At 36.5% G+C, this 15,496-nt stretch overlaps 1 protein-coding gene across 1 annotated transcript in view; it reads right to left on the reverse strand.

Moving 5' to 3' along the window:
- The window catches only part of agrn (agrin), a 463,463-nt gene that overhangs the window by 112,871 nt on the left and 335,096 nt on the right, over positions 1-15,496 (reverse strand). The window contains exons 10-11 of the mRNA XM_056448992.1: positions 12,576-12,776; positions 9,581-9,781 (exon numbers count right to left, since the gene is read on the reverse strand). Coding sequence (XP_056304967.1) covers positions 9,581-9,781; positions 12,576-12,776 — 402 coding nt within the window. The remainder of the gene's footprint in view (positions 1-9,580; positions 9,782-12,575; positions 12,777-15,496) is intronic.

Genomic DNA, 15,496 nt, shown 5'->3' on the forward strand with positions numbered 1-15,496 from the left:
ATTTCTCTTGCGAGTGCCATTCACGCCTGCTCTTCCTGTGTAAATTGTGTAAATTGACTGACTGACCGATTGACTGACCCACCCTTCTCCTTCCCTAAACCAAAACAATGGTGTTTTCAAAAGCAATACAAAAAAAGGAAAAGCCCTCGCCTGATTTTGACCACGTTTTCATATTTTACCACATTCTCGCCCTGTTATTTACTTGTTTATTTTATTTTTTGGCTTCTGTTTTTGTCTTACCCACTTTCTTGAACCATACTTCACTGGACTCGAACCCCAGTGTCATAGTCAACTCCTCTCTGCATCTCAAGTCTGCCGACATTCATGGCAAGCTACTGCACAAACTGGTAACCGCGGGAAAGCCGTCCATATGGAGGTAAGCATTCAGCTGGTAAGGGTGTAAAGGAACGGCGTCATACCACCCCGTGGCATTCGTTTTAAAGACGAAATCCAGCCATACGTACTTCTGACTACATAATTTGTAATCTCTAGAAATGTATGTAGGGCTACATTTTCAGATTGAGCCTGTGTGGTAAATAAAATATGACATTATTTAAAATTAAAAATTAAATCGCTAACTAAAAAATATAAATAAAATAATAACAAAACAAAAAAAGGCTCAAATTTAACATTAAAAAAAGCAAAACCTTAAAAAAAAGCAAAAACTATTTATTATATTTATATAATATTATTACAGTTGTATTTTATATTTACTTAGCATTATTTAATATAATAAATTCCTATAAAGGAGATCACTAATCAGATAACATTTCTTATTTTTATCGATGCTGAAAACAGTTGAGCGTGCTTAATATTTTATTGTGAAAACCATGATTACATGATATATATCCATAGCTGTTATATTTATTTGTCAAAATCATATTCATCCAATATGTAAATGATCACAATTTGTGGAGTTTTCTCTCCAATTACTGTTATGTGCATTTAATTGGATGCCATTTCATTTGCATAAGAGAAATAAAATCAGCATGTCGATGGATTTGTTCAATGAGCAAACAGCACATGCCTGTGGTCGCTCTTTCCTACGTCTCTTTTCTACAGGTTGGACAGGGAACCCCGTGCGCCCTGATGGCAAAATCGATAGCGTATAGGTGGAAATGCCACTTAGCATAAAACATGTCCTTAAACAGATTATAGAGCCGGTCAGAGTGAAGGCCAGGGGTTGGTCAGCGCTGATGATACGTCTTATCAAAAATCCACACTGACAGCCTTGCAGGGTCGATACTCGTGGAGGCCATTCAATTCATTATGACCCGCCTGGAAACAATGGAAGCACTGGAGCCTGAAGCTCTGGCCACAGCGATACACGGAGAAAAAAAAAACATCAGCTTTCTGCTTCACAGCATTAACCATCCGCTGCCGTGATGAAGAGATTCGGCATTTTGCTTAATGTAAGCTGAGCTCATTTACGCCTTAGGGCAACGTCTTGTTAAGATCAGCCAAGAGACTCCAAGGGGGAAAGAATGAAGCATTTGACTATGATTATTACAACTGCTCTCTTTTTTCCTAACCAGTTGTCTGTTATTAAAGCACTGCAAACAGAGCAAAGCATTACAGAGTGTCTGAAGCACAAGGGAAGCGCAAGTTTGCAAGCTGTGCTTTCACAATAAATACATTTCAAATGCTAACAACAACAATATTAATATATTGTTTGGTTTTCTAATTTTTACTTTGCTTTTTTTGTTTAGCAAGACTGCATTTAATAATAAAAACATACTGTATATGTTCAAATTGTGAAATACTGGAGTATTTATTTTTACCAAAATGTTATTTATTGTATGTAATATTTCAATTTATATTTTAAAATGATAGTTGGCATTTTAGTAACGTAACAATGTAGTAAGAATTTTTCTGAATGAATTTATTTTTTAATTTATACTAATTTACTATTATTATTATTATTATTAGTAGTAGTGGTGGTGGTGGTAGTGGTAGTTGTAGTAGTCCACTGTAAAACCCAACAGTCAACTTATCAAGTGAAATGAGTGTAGTTAACTCAAAATTTTATGAGAGTTAATTCTACTCATTTGAAAAGAGTTTTGAACTCAGTGTTGAAGGTAACGAGTTAATTAAATACCTTATTACTCCAACTTAAATGGAGTAAGTTTTCAGTACAGATTGTAGCAATCGGTTTCCTCAAGCGGTTTGAGTTGCCTTAACTTATTGGGTTTTACAGTACTCAGTTGGTTTGAGTTCTCTTCATTTATTGGGTTTTACTGTGCTCAAAATCGTTTACTCAAATGGATTCAGTTCACAGTACTCATTAGGATTAGTTTTTGAATTTAAATGGTTTGTTGCAAACGGTTTCCTCAAATGGTTTGAGTTACCTTAACTTTATTGGGTTTACAATGTATTATTATTATTATTATTATCAGTAGTAGTAGTAGTAGTGGTGGTGGTGGTGGTGGTAGTAGTAGTAGTAGTAGTAGTAGTAGTAGTAGTAGTAGTAGAAAAAAGTATATAGATGAAATAATTTAATAATTATTAAATTAACATTTTATTGTTACTTAATGTAATTTAATATATAGCTGAATTTTCCAAAAACATTTCATATTATTACATATTGTGAGAGCAATTTTGTTGCTTAATATGTAATATTTAAATGTATATTTTATATTAATAATTAAGTTTTAATAATGTGACAACGTAATTTTATTTTTATGAATAATAATAATAATAATAATAATAATAATAATAATAATAATAATAATAATAATAATAATAATAATAATAATAGTAGTAGTAGCAGAAGTAGTAGTAGTAGTAGAAGTAGAAGAATATGAATGAATAACATTTAAATTTTACTTAACATAATTTAATTGATTCTTCAATAAATATTTAAGAAATATTCTTATTATTTCACATGATGAAAACAATTATGCTGCTTAATTTAAATTATTTTGCAAAAACAATATACTTTAACAAGATTCTGTGACAAATCAAACATGTTTAAAATGACATCCCTTATTTGTAAGAAATGGTTAGGGATCATTAACATATTAAATTTATCATTTTAAATATCATTTTAATGTAAAGCATATTTATTCCTAATACAAATGGAAAGTGTTGTACCATTATGTAATATTGCATCACATAAACATATTAATATTTAAATGCTTTATATATCTTTGCTGTCACTTATGATCAATCTGAAACAAAACTGCTGAATAAAAATATTGATTATTTTTTAAAAGTATGACATTTGCACCATAGTGATGTTTTTTCAGTGAAAATTAAAGATTATGAAAGCATTTACTGTCACTTTTGATCAATTTAAAGTGTAACTTGCTAAATAAACATGTTAATAGCTAAAAAAAATATGCCCTGTGCATTAATATTAAAACCAACACACACACACACACACGCACGCACGCACGCACACACACACACACACATTCTGAATACTATAAACTCTAACACAAGCAACTAAACAAGTCGGCCTCTTACATTTGTAAAGAATCAGACCTGATAGCATTCATTTCCAGTCGTTAAGAGTAACACAAAGCAATTGTGCCCTGCATAGAGCCATTAGCTATTCACCACACACTCTCATCCCCTCATCAGCGATACAGTAAATAATACGCTTAAATGAAGCTTTCTAAACTCTGACTCTGATAAGCCTGACTACTGAGCAGCGGCGGCAATCATTTCCATATACGAGGCTCTCCGGGCCACCAAAGCCCAATCGTGCAAGCTAAGCAATAAGATGAAAGCATTTACGTGCCCGGTTCTGTTGTGCGTTAGCAAAAAAAAGTAAAAAAAACACCCCGCAAAATAAATAAACCTGCTGGAGTGAGTGGAAGCGGATGGGGGAGGAGGCACTAATTAGTTTCGGTCCTTTGATGTCACCGCCACCCGCGAACCTTTCAATTAGCAAACACCAAGATGTACACATCAGCTGTCCTCAAAGCCCTTTCCCATCTCTTTAACTCAATCATGTACTTACGGGCTCCATTTAGCCATGCGCTTTCCATTAAGATGGAGAACTGAAGGAAAAAAGAGCGAGCGGGAATGAAAGCAAAGTGGGTAAACAGATAGAGATTTTTGAAAAAACACACACACATATGGTGGTGTGGAGAGGTGAAAGGTTTTTGCGGCCGATGAGAAGATAGATGACGGGCAAACGAGAGAGATACGGGGAGAAAAAATGTCAGCGAGGACAGTGACCTTCAGACTTAACTGCTAGCTTGTTGCAGGTGGCTGGGATGCCTTACTGTGAATGCAAACTCCCATGAAAACACACACACAGAGACCTTCTAAATGTCACACTTCACTTTAGTGCACACTCACACACACAAAAATACACACACAAGCATGCACCCACACACACTTCCTCATTCTCTTTCTTTGTTTCTCCCATAGAGAGGGTCAGCATTGGCATTCATCACAGGTTGTTGACCTCTGGATCTCAAGCAGAGTATATAAACACAAACACACACACACACACACACACACACACACACACACACACACACACACACACACACACACACACACACACGCGCACACACACACACACACACACACACACACACACACACACACACACACACACACATATACTGTCTTAGTGAGGTTGTTGCATAGAGTTCAAATGATTTGATATATGTTTAGTTATATTTTCTATGGGTTAACCCCTCCCCTACCCCAATAAATACATGCTTCACTGAAAATGATTCTTTAATTAATGGCAAAGCTGACATAAACGAAAATGGCTGAACGGAGCATACACTAATCTATGTATTATTCCGTCACAAGATGGTGCCAAGCCATCAAACAGGCTAAATATACTTTATCCATTACATATTCAATTGTTTTTTAATTCATCTTTATCTCAGCTTATCGCAGCTTAACATAGAAGTTTTTGTAAATTGAAACTGAGTCAGTTCAGTTTTCAGAGTTGAAATTCAGTTTAGTGTGGATTAATTTTCACTGCTGAAAGTCCAAACACTGAAAAGCAGCTCCACAAGTCCCAAACCAAGAAAGCCAGTGCCGACAGTGGCGTGGAACAATTTTTCACCAATTGACGAAAGTGAAGGAAAAACCCTCAAGAGAAACCAGGTTCAGTTGGGCATGACCATTTCTCCTCTGGCTAACTTATCATATGGCTGTCTGGAATATTCGATTCTGATTGTTCAGTCGCAGCAATCCAAGGTATAAAATGTTATCCTGAGATGACAAGTGCTAATCACTTTGACCGCAAATGAATACATCCAAATCCAACATAGGCTCATTCTGAAAATGTAGCCCTATATACATTTCTGGAGTTCGCAAATTATGTAGCCAGAAGTACGTATGGCTGCATTTCGTCTTTAAAAAGAATGTTGCGGGGCGGTATGACGACATTCCTTTTCACGCTTAGCAGCTGACCGCTGACGTCCGTATGGATGGCTTTCCCACTGTTACCAGTTTGTCCAGTTAGCTCACCATGTATGTCGGCAGACTTGAGAAGTAGAGGAGTTGACCGCAACAACAGGATTCGAGTCCAGTGAAGAACAGTTCCAGAAAGCGAGTAAGACAAAAAAACAGAAGCCAAAAAATAAAATAAACAAGTAAAAAACAGGGTGAGAATGTGGTAAAGTCTCAAAACGTGGTCAAAAAAAGAGGACTTTTCTTTTTCTGGGTTGCTTTTTTAAACTGTCGGGTGGGTTTAGGAAAGTGGGTGAGCAGGTCTATCTGTGCTTTTGAAAACATTATTGGTTGGGTTTAGGGAAGAAGGGTGGGTCAGTTGATTGGTCAGTCAGTCAGTCAGTGAACAGAGGCCTCTGGTGGATTTACGCGAGATCAGCATGCGCGAATGGCATTTACAAGAAAAATTTGAGATCTCAAAAAGTGTCCACAGCAGCCTCTGGTGAATTCATGAAAACAAAAACTGCAAATAAACTTACTTCCTTGGACGTATTTGGCACTCTCCAGAAATGTATATAGCGGTACGTTTTCAGAATGAGCCTGGATTGTTCAAATGCATATACTTACATCCACAATTATATGTATATGCTTGTCTGTCCCTCTGCGGTTCTTGACTATTTGGTGCTACCTTGTGAATGAATTATTTGTAGGTTACTCTACACTCTATTCATTTGTTTATGTGTCTGTCAGCGTAGCGTTTTTGACTATTTAGCACCATCTTGTGACTGAATAATGCCTAAGTTAGTGTATGCTCCATCAGCTGTTTTTGTCCATAATATTTTTTCTAAATTATAAATAAACAATTTTAGCTCAGAACAATGTTTTGTTACAAGTAGCCATGTATTAAGTGGGATAAAGTACATTCAGCATGGTTGTTTTTGCAAACTAAAGCCCTTTAGTCTTATACAATTGCCATTAAGACTGTCAGGCTTTATTCTGCAATAACAACCACCTGGATGTACTTTATCGCTTACTTAATTTTTTATTGTATCAGGCTACAGTATGCTGAAATACTTTTGAGTCCACTAAAAATTTCACACACAAAAATACATTGTAGAGAGAAATAACAACAACAAATTGAAATAATAAATTCCGTTTGCTGCAATGACCAGAAAAAATGCCTTTTTTTGACAAAGCACTAAATAAAAATCCCAAAACGGACAGCTTTATCTATATCAATTGATGAAGCTTACAAACGGTGATTATTTAAGCCATAACTCCCAGCCCTAGAAGGTAGTTTTCTGTTTACCAGTGATTTGTCTCCCTGCAGATGGGCATTACTGAAAGACCAGGCCAGAACCTCAGAGTAATCATAATGCTGCCAACATAAAGAGCAATAGGGCATCCTGACAGCCCGCAGAAGTTCTTTATGGGAAGATACTTGTGAGAAATGGATGACTGCACACTCTCTCCTGTTCGTCCTCTCATCCTGTGGGTGATCCGGAGCGTGTACCGATGCTTTATACACTATTATGTTGCTATTTCCACTGCATAATCCTATTTAGTAAACGTATATTCAATTAAAAGCAGGCCGCAGCCCCAAGGTGATGCTCGGCTCCCACATATCGCTTTGTCTGCGTCTACAATGAGGCTGACTTCAGACTAGCAGAGTGTGAAATTAAACAGGTGATAAATTCACCGCTACGGCCAGACGCAGGGAACACTGTCATTTTTCATTACCTCCAAATAAAAGAGTGAGAGAACACTGCCATTTTTTTCCCAATGACTAATGAACATGCGTATTGAAGCCAGGTCTAAACAAATGAATAAAGCATCTCTGTGCAAATAAACAGCCCCTTTGGCCCCCTCTAAGAAAATGTTTTACTTTGACACTGTATTTTGCGCTCATAACTGCAAAATCATAGCAAATGGAGCACGTCGTTGGAGAGCTAAATGTAAGACAGACAACGCAGCTCTGTTTTCGACAAGTTAATACCCCGTTTTCTATTCTTCAACGTACAAAGAGCTGCCGGGCGATGGGTTTTAGCTGGTGTTGGGTTGCTTCACTAGTCTGGAGAATGAATTGACAAAGCGGGTGTCACTGGCCTCTGGGTAGGATCTATTGACCGGACCCAGATCCCTGCAGCCTTTAACAGCAACTCCTCCACAGCTTACAGAGCTGGAAAGAAAGGTCTGATGGGGCTTACAGGGAAGAAAACATCTGATTTTTTTCTTTTCTTTTTTTACTGACAAAGAGTCTGCAGGGAATGGTTTAAGTGAGATATTACTTCAGCACTGTACAGAGAGATGTTAGGGGATTTTTTAGCATCTGAATAAAACTGGCGAGATTTGGACTATATTATTAGCAGAGTGACACTATATACTGTACAAAGGATTTGTATATACTGTATCTTCAATCCGAAGAACAGTGGAGTAGCATGATAAAATTAGAAGTGGGATTATTTATTGAAAAGGTAGACAAATGTAAACCAATTGTATCTAATCAGTGTTTTTGACCTGTTAAAAAATAGTATATTTTGAAATTAATAGTTTACATATTTAGTTTGTGTGCTATTTACTGTCACTATTGTTCAAACATCTGTAGATTTCAATTTGATAGAAAAATATTTCATATGGTATATTACAATTTAACATGACTGTTTTCAATCGGATGCCTACTCTTAAGACAGGATAATAATAATATTAATTATAATAATAAACTGAAAAGGTAATTTATTTGTATATTTTTACATCAATACTGCTCTAATAACTGTTTACACCTAATTTTAATGTGCAATTTTGGAAATTCAAATTGTGATGTAAAAATATATTAAAAAGATTAATATTTTAGATATTTTAATTATATTTTCAAATGTAATTTATTACTTAGTATTGACCAAATTTAGGTTTCAGCATCCTTTAAAAATGTTAAACTGGTGTTCAAGAAACATGATAAAAATTTTAATAAAAGAAAAAAAAAAAGTCTGACGTCATAGCTTTGAAAAACCATGTATACACATCTACACTACCTGACAAAAGTCTTGTCGTCAATCCAAACTGTAAGAGCAACAAATAATGACTTGACTTTTGATTGATCAAGTGGCAGAAGGTAGATTTTTTCGATGAAATCATCTGTTAAACTGCATCCCAATCATCACAAATACTGGAGAAGACCTATTGGAACCCGCATGGACACAAGATTCTCACATAAATCAGTCAAGCTTGGTGAAGGAAAAATCATGGTTTGGGGTTACATTCATAACGGGGGAATGAGAGAGATCTGCAGAGTCGATGGCAACATCAACAGCCTGAGGTATCAAGACATTTGTGCTGCCCATGACACTACAAATCACAGGAGAGGGCAAATTCTTCAACAGGATTCCTTCTCATACTTCAGCCTCCACATCAAAGTTCCTAAAGGCAAAGAAGGTGAAGGTGCTCCAGAATTTGGCCAGCCCAGTCACCAGACATGAACATTATTGAGCCTGTCTGGAGTAAAATAAAGGAGGAGGCATTGAAGATGAATCCAAATAATCTTGATGAACTCTGGGAGTCTTTATTAATCAGTTATTTGAGTCATTGCAGAGATGTATGGATGCAGTCCTTCAAGCTAATGGGAGTCATACACAATATTAATTCTTTTTCCACTTCACCGTGACTTTATATACTATACTGCACATTATTTCTGTTAAGTGACAACACTTTTGTCTAAGCAAAGTCGGACCTTATTGTCCTAATCAAATAATTAAAAATCAAGGTATGATCATATTTTATTTTGGTAAAATAAGTGTAATCTAGAGGCCTTTGCCTTTCATATTAGCCACTTCTGATACCAAATGATCAACTTAAAGTTAAGTTATTATTTGTTGTTCCTAAAACTTGGATAGGCGACAAGAATTTTGTCATGTTGTGTAGTCAAAATAAGTCATAAAAATAGATACTAATACATTTACAAAGCACTGTCTCAAACACTGACAGAAAGAAAAGGGACCTAGAGTGAAAACAGAGAGCGCATACTGATGCCTGCATTTCATGCTTCACATACTATGAAGGGTCACTAAGTGCAGTTGATGCAAGGAGGTTAAATTGGCCGCACTAAACTGTTTGAAGTGAATGCATTAACTCGGCTAGCCCTGAGTACAATCTGAAAACCAGCAAATAACAGGCGGTTCAGTTACCTGATCACATACACAAACATGCAAACACCCACCTTCATCGCAGACGCCAGGCTTGGCCACCTCAATCTTCCTCTGTTTCTGACAGGAGGCCAGTCTCAGCTCGCAGTCATTGTTGTATGTGTTGCCGTCGCTGCCACACACGGGTTTCACTGGCTGACCTGTGCACTGCTGACACTCACACTTGTTCTGCACGCACTGCGACCCCCAGCTACACACAGTGCTGCCACAGGTTTCTGATCACACAAACAACACATGCAAATCACAGGATAGGAGAGTTGAGACACAGAGACACGCATGCTCACATTCGAAATAAACCTCCTCTTCAAACTCGAAATGCATCCACATGGGATTCTGCTATGTAAAACCATGTGAAATCATGTACCATGCATAACATGATTTGGAGAGAGTGCTAAAAGTGTTTCTTGTGTTTTGACAAGAAAACGGCACTGCAAAAACATGTTCCTGTTCTGTACTTTGTCTTGTTTCCCAGTAAACCAAATGAAACAATTTACAACATAAGTTACTTGAGAAGTAAAACTAGAAAAGATAGACTTTTTCAGAGTTTTTTTTAAATAAAACTAGAAAATACTGTATGTGTAATCCAAATGTTCTGTATACTTAAACATAATTCCCTTTACTTTAAAATGTCCCTATAATTAAATTTTTAAAGTTTTAATTTTTGAAGGTCTCCTATAATACATTTACATTCATTTAAAACCAAAATCGTTTTCCAATAATATAGTATATACAGATACTATACATATAATATGCAGTCACCAACTGTAGACTAGTTCTGACCAAGTCATTTGAATCACTGAGTAATTAACCGCAGACTCAGTCTGAACAGACCCTTTGAATCAGTGAGTCTTTAACTGCAGACTCAGTTTGAAGAGATCACCTGAATCGGTGGGTAATTAACTACAGACTCACTCTGCACAGATCTTTTGAAGCAGTGAGTAATTAACTGCAGACTCACTCTGAAGAGATCATTTAAATCAGTGAGTCATTAACTGCAGACTCACTTTGAAAAGATCAACTGAATCAGTGAGTAATTAACTGCAGACTCACTTTGAAGAGATCACCTGAATCGGTGAGTAATTAACTACAGACTCACTATGCACAGATCTTTTGAAGCAGTGAGTAATTAACTGCAGACTCACTCTGAAGAGATCATTTAAATCAGTGAGTCATTAACTGCAGACTCACTTTGAAAAGATCAACTGAATCAGTGAGTAATTAACTGCAGACTCACTTTGAAGAGATCACCTGAATCGGCGAGTAATTAACTACAGACTCACTCTGCACAGATAATTTGAATCAGTGAGTAATTAACTGCAAACTCAGTCTGAACAGACCATTTGAATCAGTGAGTCATTAACTGCAGACTTACTTTGAAGAGATCACCTAAATCTGTGAGCAATTAACTACAGACTCATTCTGAAGAGATCATTTAAATCAGTGAGTCATTAACTGCAGACTCACTTTGAAAAGATCAACTGAATCAGTTAGTCCTTAACTGCAGACTCACTTTGAAGAGATCACCTGAATCAGTGAGTAATTATCAGCAGACTCACTCTTCACAGATTATTTGAATCAGTGAGTCAAACTGCTGATTCACTTTATACAGATCATTTGAATTAGTCAGTCATTATCTGGTTATTCACTCTGAACAAATAATTTGAATCACTGAGTCCTTAACTGCAGACTAACTTTAAAGAGATTATCTGAATCGGTGAGTAATTATCAGCAGACTCACTCTCCACAGATCATTTGAATCAGTGAGTCAATAATTGCAGACTCAGTCTGAACAGATCATTTGAATCAGTGAGTCATTAACTGCAGACTCACTCTGTACAGATCATTTGAATTAGTGAGTCATTAACTGCAGTCTCACTCTGAAGAGATCATTTGAATAAGTGAGTCATTAACTCTAGACTCACTTTGAACAGATCATTTGAATTAGTGAGTTATTATTTGCCGATTCACTCTGAACATATCATTTGAATCAGTGAGTCTTTAACTTCAGACTCTGTTTGGATTGAATCACTTGAATTTAATTCAGTCATTAATTAAACATACTCAGGTTTTCCAGTTGGAAGGGCTCATCCCTATGCCCTAATACCTTCAAATGGTTTACCTCCAAAGTGACAGCTTCGAAGTTGTTAGGGCATAGGCATGAGTCCTTCCAAATTGAGTGTGCTGTTTGACACCAAGCAATGACCCCGCGTGAAGGATCATGGGGACATGAAGTGTGCATCAGTTGAAATTCTTAATTCTGAAGAATCACTCAAAGGGGCCATTTTTGAGCACTTCAGTTTGGATCAACACTTTATTAAGTCAGCCGTGATTGTTTTCACTCCAAAGCGGCCATCTCTCTGAATGGATAATTTGAATCAGTGAGTCATTAACTGCAGACTCTCTCTGAATGGATCATTTGAATCAGTGAGTCATTAACTGAAGACCCACTCTGAACTGGCTGTTTGAATAAGTGAGTTGCTGACTCAAGAACATATGCAATGAGATCGGTTCAATTCACAATTAACTGTTCAGTGCAATTTGTGAACTGACAAGATTCAGTTCATTCATGAATCAGACACCGCTATCAAATCTTTGAGCGGGTGATGCTTTCTGCAGTTCAATAAAACTTTTTACTCTGCTAGTTTTTAAAAATGCAGTGAAGTAAAAAGCATTATACTTTATTTTGGGATGAAGTGAAGGAAAAGTAAATGTTTCCTAAAATAAAAACCGATATTTAAAGGTACAGATATTTAAAAAAATACTTAGGTATAATAGTAAAAAAATTTCCTCTCTTCTCCAGGTAATTGTAGAGAAATCATAATAGCGACAGTTTAAGTTACATTCTCGGGGAAAAAATTATTATATTTACTAAATGTATCTCATTTTAAGGATGTAATTACTGAAAATCAAGACAAGAAAACGACAGAAAATGCTTTCTTCGCAGCAGACTGATGAGTGAACATGTCTGAAGCTGATGAATGAATTGACTGCTTGTTTCTGTGTACTCACTGCATTCTCCATGGGCCACCACCTTGAGATCCAGCTGTTTAGTGCAGGCTTGGACATTGAGCTTGCACTCATTGTCGTACGTGACGCCGTCGCTGCCGCATACGGGCTGCCGTGTTTCCAAACAGCCTTTAGGGCACACACACCGGCCGGTCTGGGCATCACAGATCGCGCCAAACGAGCAGTTGGTGCAGGACTCATCTGCTGAAGAGGAGAAGGGTGACGTCAGTGGAGAGATTCAGGCTACAAATTCACACCATCGCTCACTGGGATCAGCCTCAGCTGCCCGGCCTCCTGTCTGCTTTGCTGAAATCTCTCTACAAAGTCTGGGCTGAAGCTTTCTTCCGGCGTACAGATGGGAGAAACATGACTCTGGTGCATGCAGGCATAATGGAGGATTTCACAGCACCATTCACTTATCTCACATACATCATTCTTAACAAAATATCCACACTAAATATTATTTATATTTAATTATAAACAATTATATATGTAGAATTAATTTAATTAACGATTACATATAGAGGGCAACTCGGTGGCAGTGCAAGAAGGTCACTGGTTTGAGTTCCGGTTGGGTCAGTTGGCATTTCTGTGTGGAGTTTGCATGTTCTCCTCGTGTTCGTGTGGGTTTCCTCAAGGCGTTCTGGTTTCCCCCACAGTCCAAAGACATGCGCTATAGGTGAATAAGATGAACTAAATTGTATGAATGGATGTTTCCCAGTACTGGGCATCATGTGTGAACCATATGCTAAATAAGTTGGCCACTGTGGCGACCCCTGATGGATAAAGGGACTAAGCCGAAAGAAAATGGATGAATTACATAGAAATTAAATAATACAATAGCTTCTATTTATTTATCCCATTATTACTGAATGAAAAATTTATAATGACAATTTTTATAATTGTTGTGACTACGGATATTATATATATATATATATTAGATATCTTAGCAATTATTAATTACCAAATAAAAAAGTATTATTATTATTATTATTATTATTATTATTAATAATAATAATAATAATAATAATAATAATAATAATAATAATAATAATAATAATAATAATAATAATAATTATTATTATTATTATTATTATTATTATTATTATTATTATATTAAATTATACCAATACGTCGGCGCCAATAGCCTAGTGGTTAGTTACCCAGGTGCTCGCGGCGACCCGAGTTCGATTCCCGGCTCAAGGTCCTTCGCCTATCCTTCCCCTATCTCTGCTCCCCACACTTTCCTGTCTGTAAATCTCCACTGTCCTATTAATAAAAAGGCGAAAACCTCTAAAAAAATAATTATTAAAAAATATATATACCATTATACAGAAAAAAAAAAATTATTGTTGGGTTCGCAGGTTTAATTGATGGGTTCGCAGGTTTAATTGTTGGGTTTGCAGTTTAAAGTCAACAATAAACTTCCGGTGAAAGCTTAATGTGACTATTTTCAATTTAACAATGTTGTTTTTTACAGCATCGATGTTGTAATGTAATTACAATACTTTCAGTTCAATAGACTTAAGCATTCATTTAGTTGAAGATTCAAGCATAAAATGCAGTGCTTCTTGTCCAATCTGAGACCCACTTCATATTGTATATATATAACAGGCAGTGAAGATCGCTGATTATTAAAGAAATAAAACGTGACAATTTTGTAATGGTAAGACAGTTCTTGGGCTGCTGCAAAATTAATAGTAGTGCTGGCTGAAAATTAAAAGCCCGAGTGCATATAGCCCATTTAGTTTCATTTGGCTGTTTAGATAGGGGATATAGTTTTGTTTATTATTTTTCTGTGGGTCCTCTTCATGTTTTGGGTATTTAAAAAAAAACAATATAAAACCTTTTATATAATTTAATTAATTAACTGCAATATGTAATTGAATTAAATATTTAACACATAAAAAGATAACTCCAAAACTTTTCATTTTCCTCATAATATTTAATTCCTTATTATTACACACTATATGGGAATGGGAGACTTTAATTAAGGTTTTTCAGTGTTTTTTTTAAAATAATTCATTACAGTTAACATGTTAAATTGATATCCTCTAGTCTCTCAGATATCTCCCTATGATTATCGAGAGCCCAATTAATCAGTAAAACAAAACATGGATCCAACCGGGATGAGGGGAAGGAGGGAGCCCGGCCGGTGACAATTACACCGGGGGGATTGCATTAGAGCAACTGCTATCACATTCAATTAGTGCTGGGGTAATAACAGCACCTGATTTAGTGTTAATGGAGAGAGGTCTTCGTGCATAAATCTCTCGTTTCTCTTCCACCAACCTGTTTATTGCACATTAATAAAGTGACCTCACCTCCGCTCGGGATCTGCGCTCAGTCAACCTCGGGGACCGACTTATTAAAAGCAGATGCAGCACGTTTTTGCCCAGCGGCCGCCCAAAAGCGCTTCGTCTTGACAGACCAATGCAGGCCGATAAATCACATTCTCATGGCTGCTGGTATTCGCCTTTATCAGCATGTGTGATAAAGGCATTGCTTTATCAGTTGCAACATGTTTCCATGCTTTCAGAGGCTCGGCAGAGGCGAGAGTAATAGATATGGTGCTGTGTTACGTATAAACAACAATTCAGCGCTGGACTCCAGATACCAGTATAGACAGAGCGGCCTTTAGGGCAGAGCTTAAGGGAAACCAGGAGAGAATCTGTTCTTTCAGGAACAGATATAGCCTATCATTTGCTCACCCTCATGTCATTTTCGAATGCTTTCTTATGCGAACAATTCTGAATAATGCTTTTTGCTTTTATGTGCAATTTTAGTAAATGGAAATGGGAGGTTTTGCAATACAAAAAGGGCACAAAAGCACCATGAAAGTATTGTAGAAGCATACAAAAAGGATTGTGCAGTTTTGTGTCATATATACTGTACAGTAAGTGTTCATAAGGTACATTGTAAAA

This window comes from Danio aesculapii, chromosome 23 (assembly GCF_903798145.1).
Source record: "Danio aesculapii chromosome 23, fDanAes4.1, whole genome shotgun sequence".
Taxonomy (NCBI): Eukaryota; Metazoa; Chordata; class Actinopteri; order Cypriniformes; family Danionidae; genus Danio; species Danio aesculapii.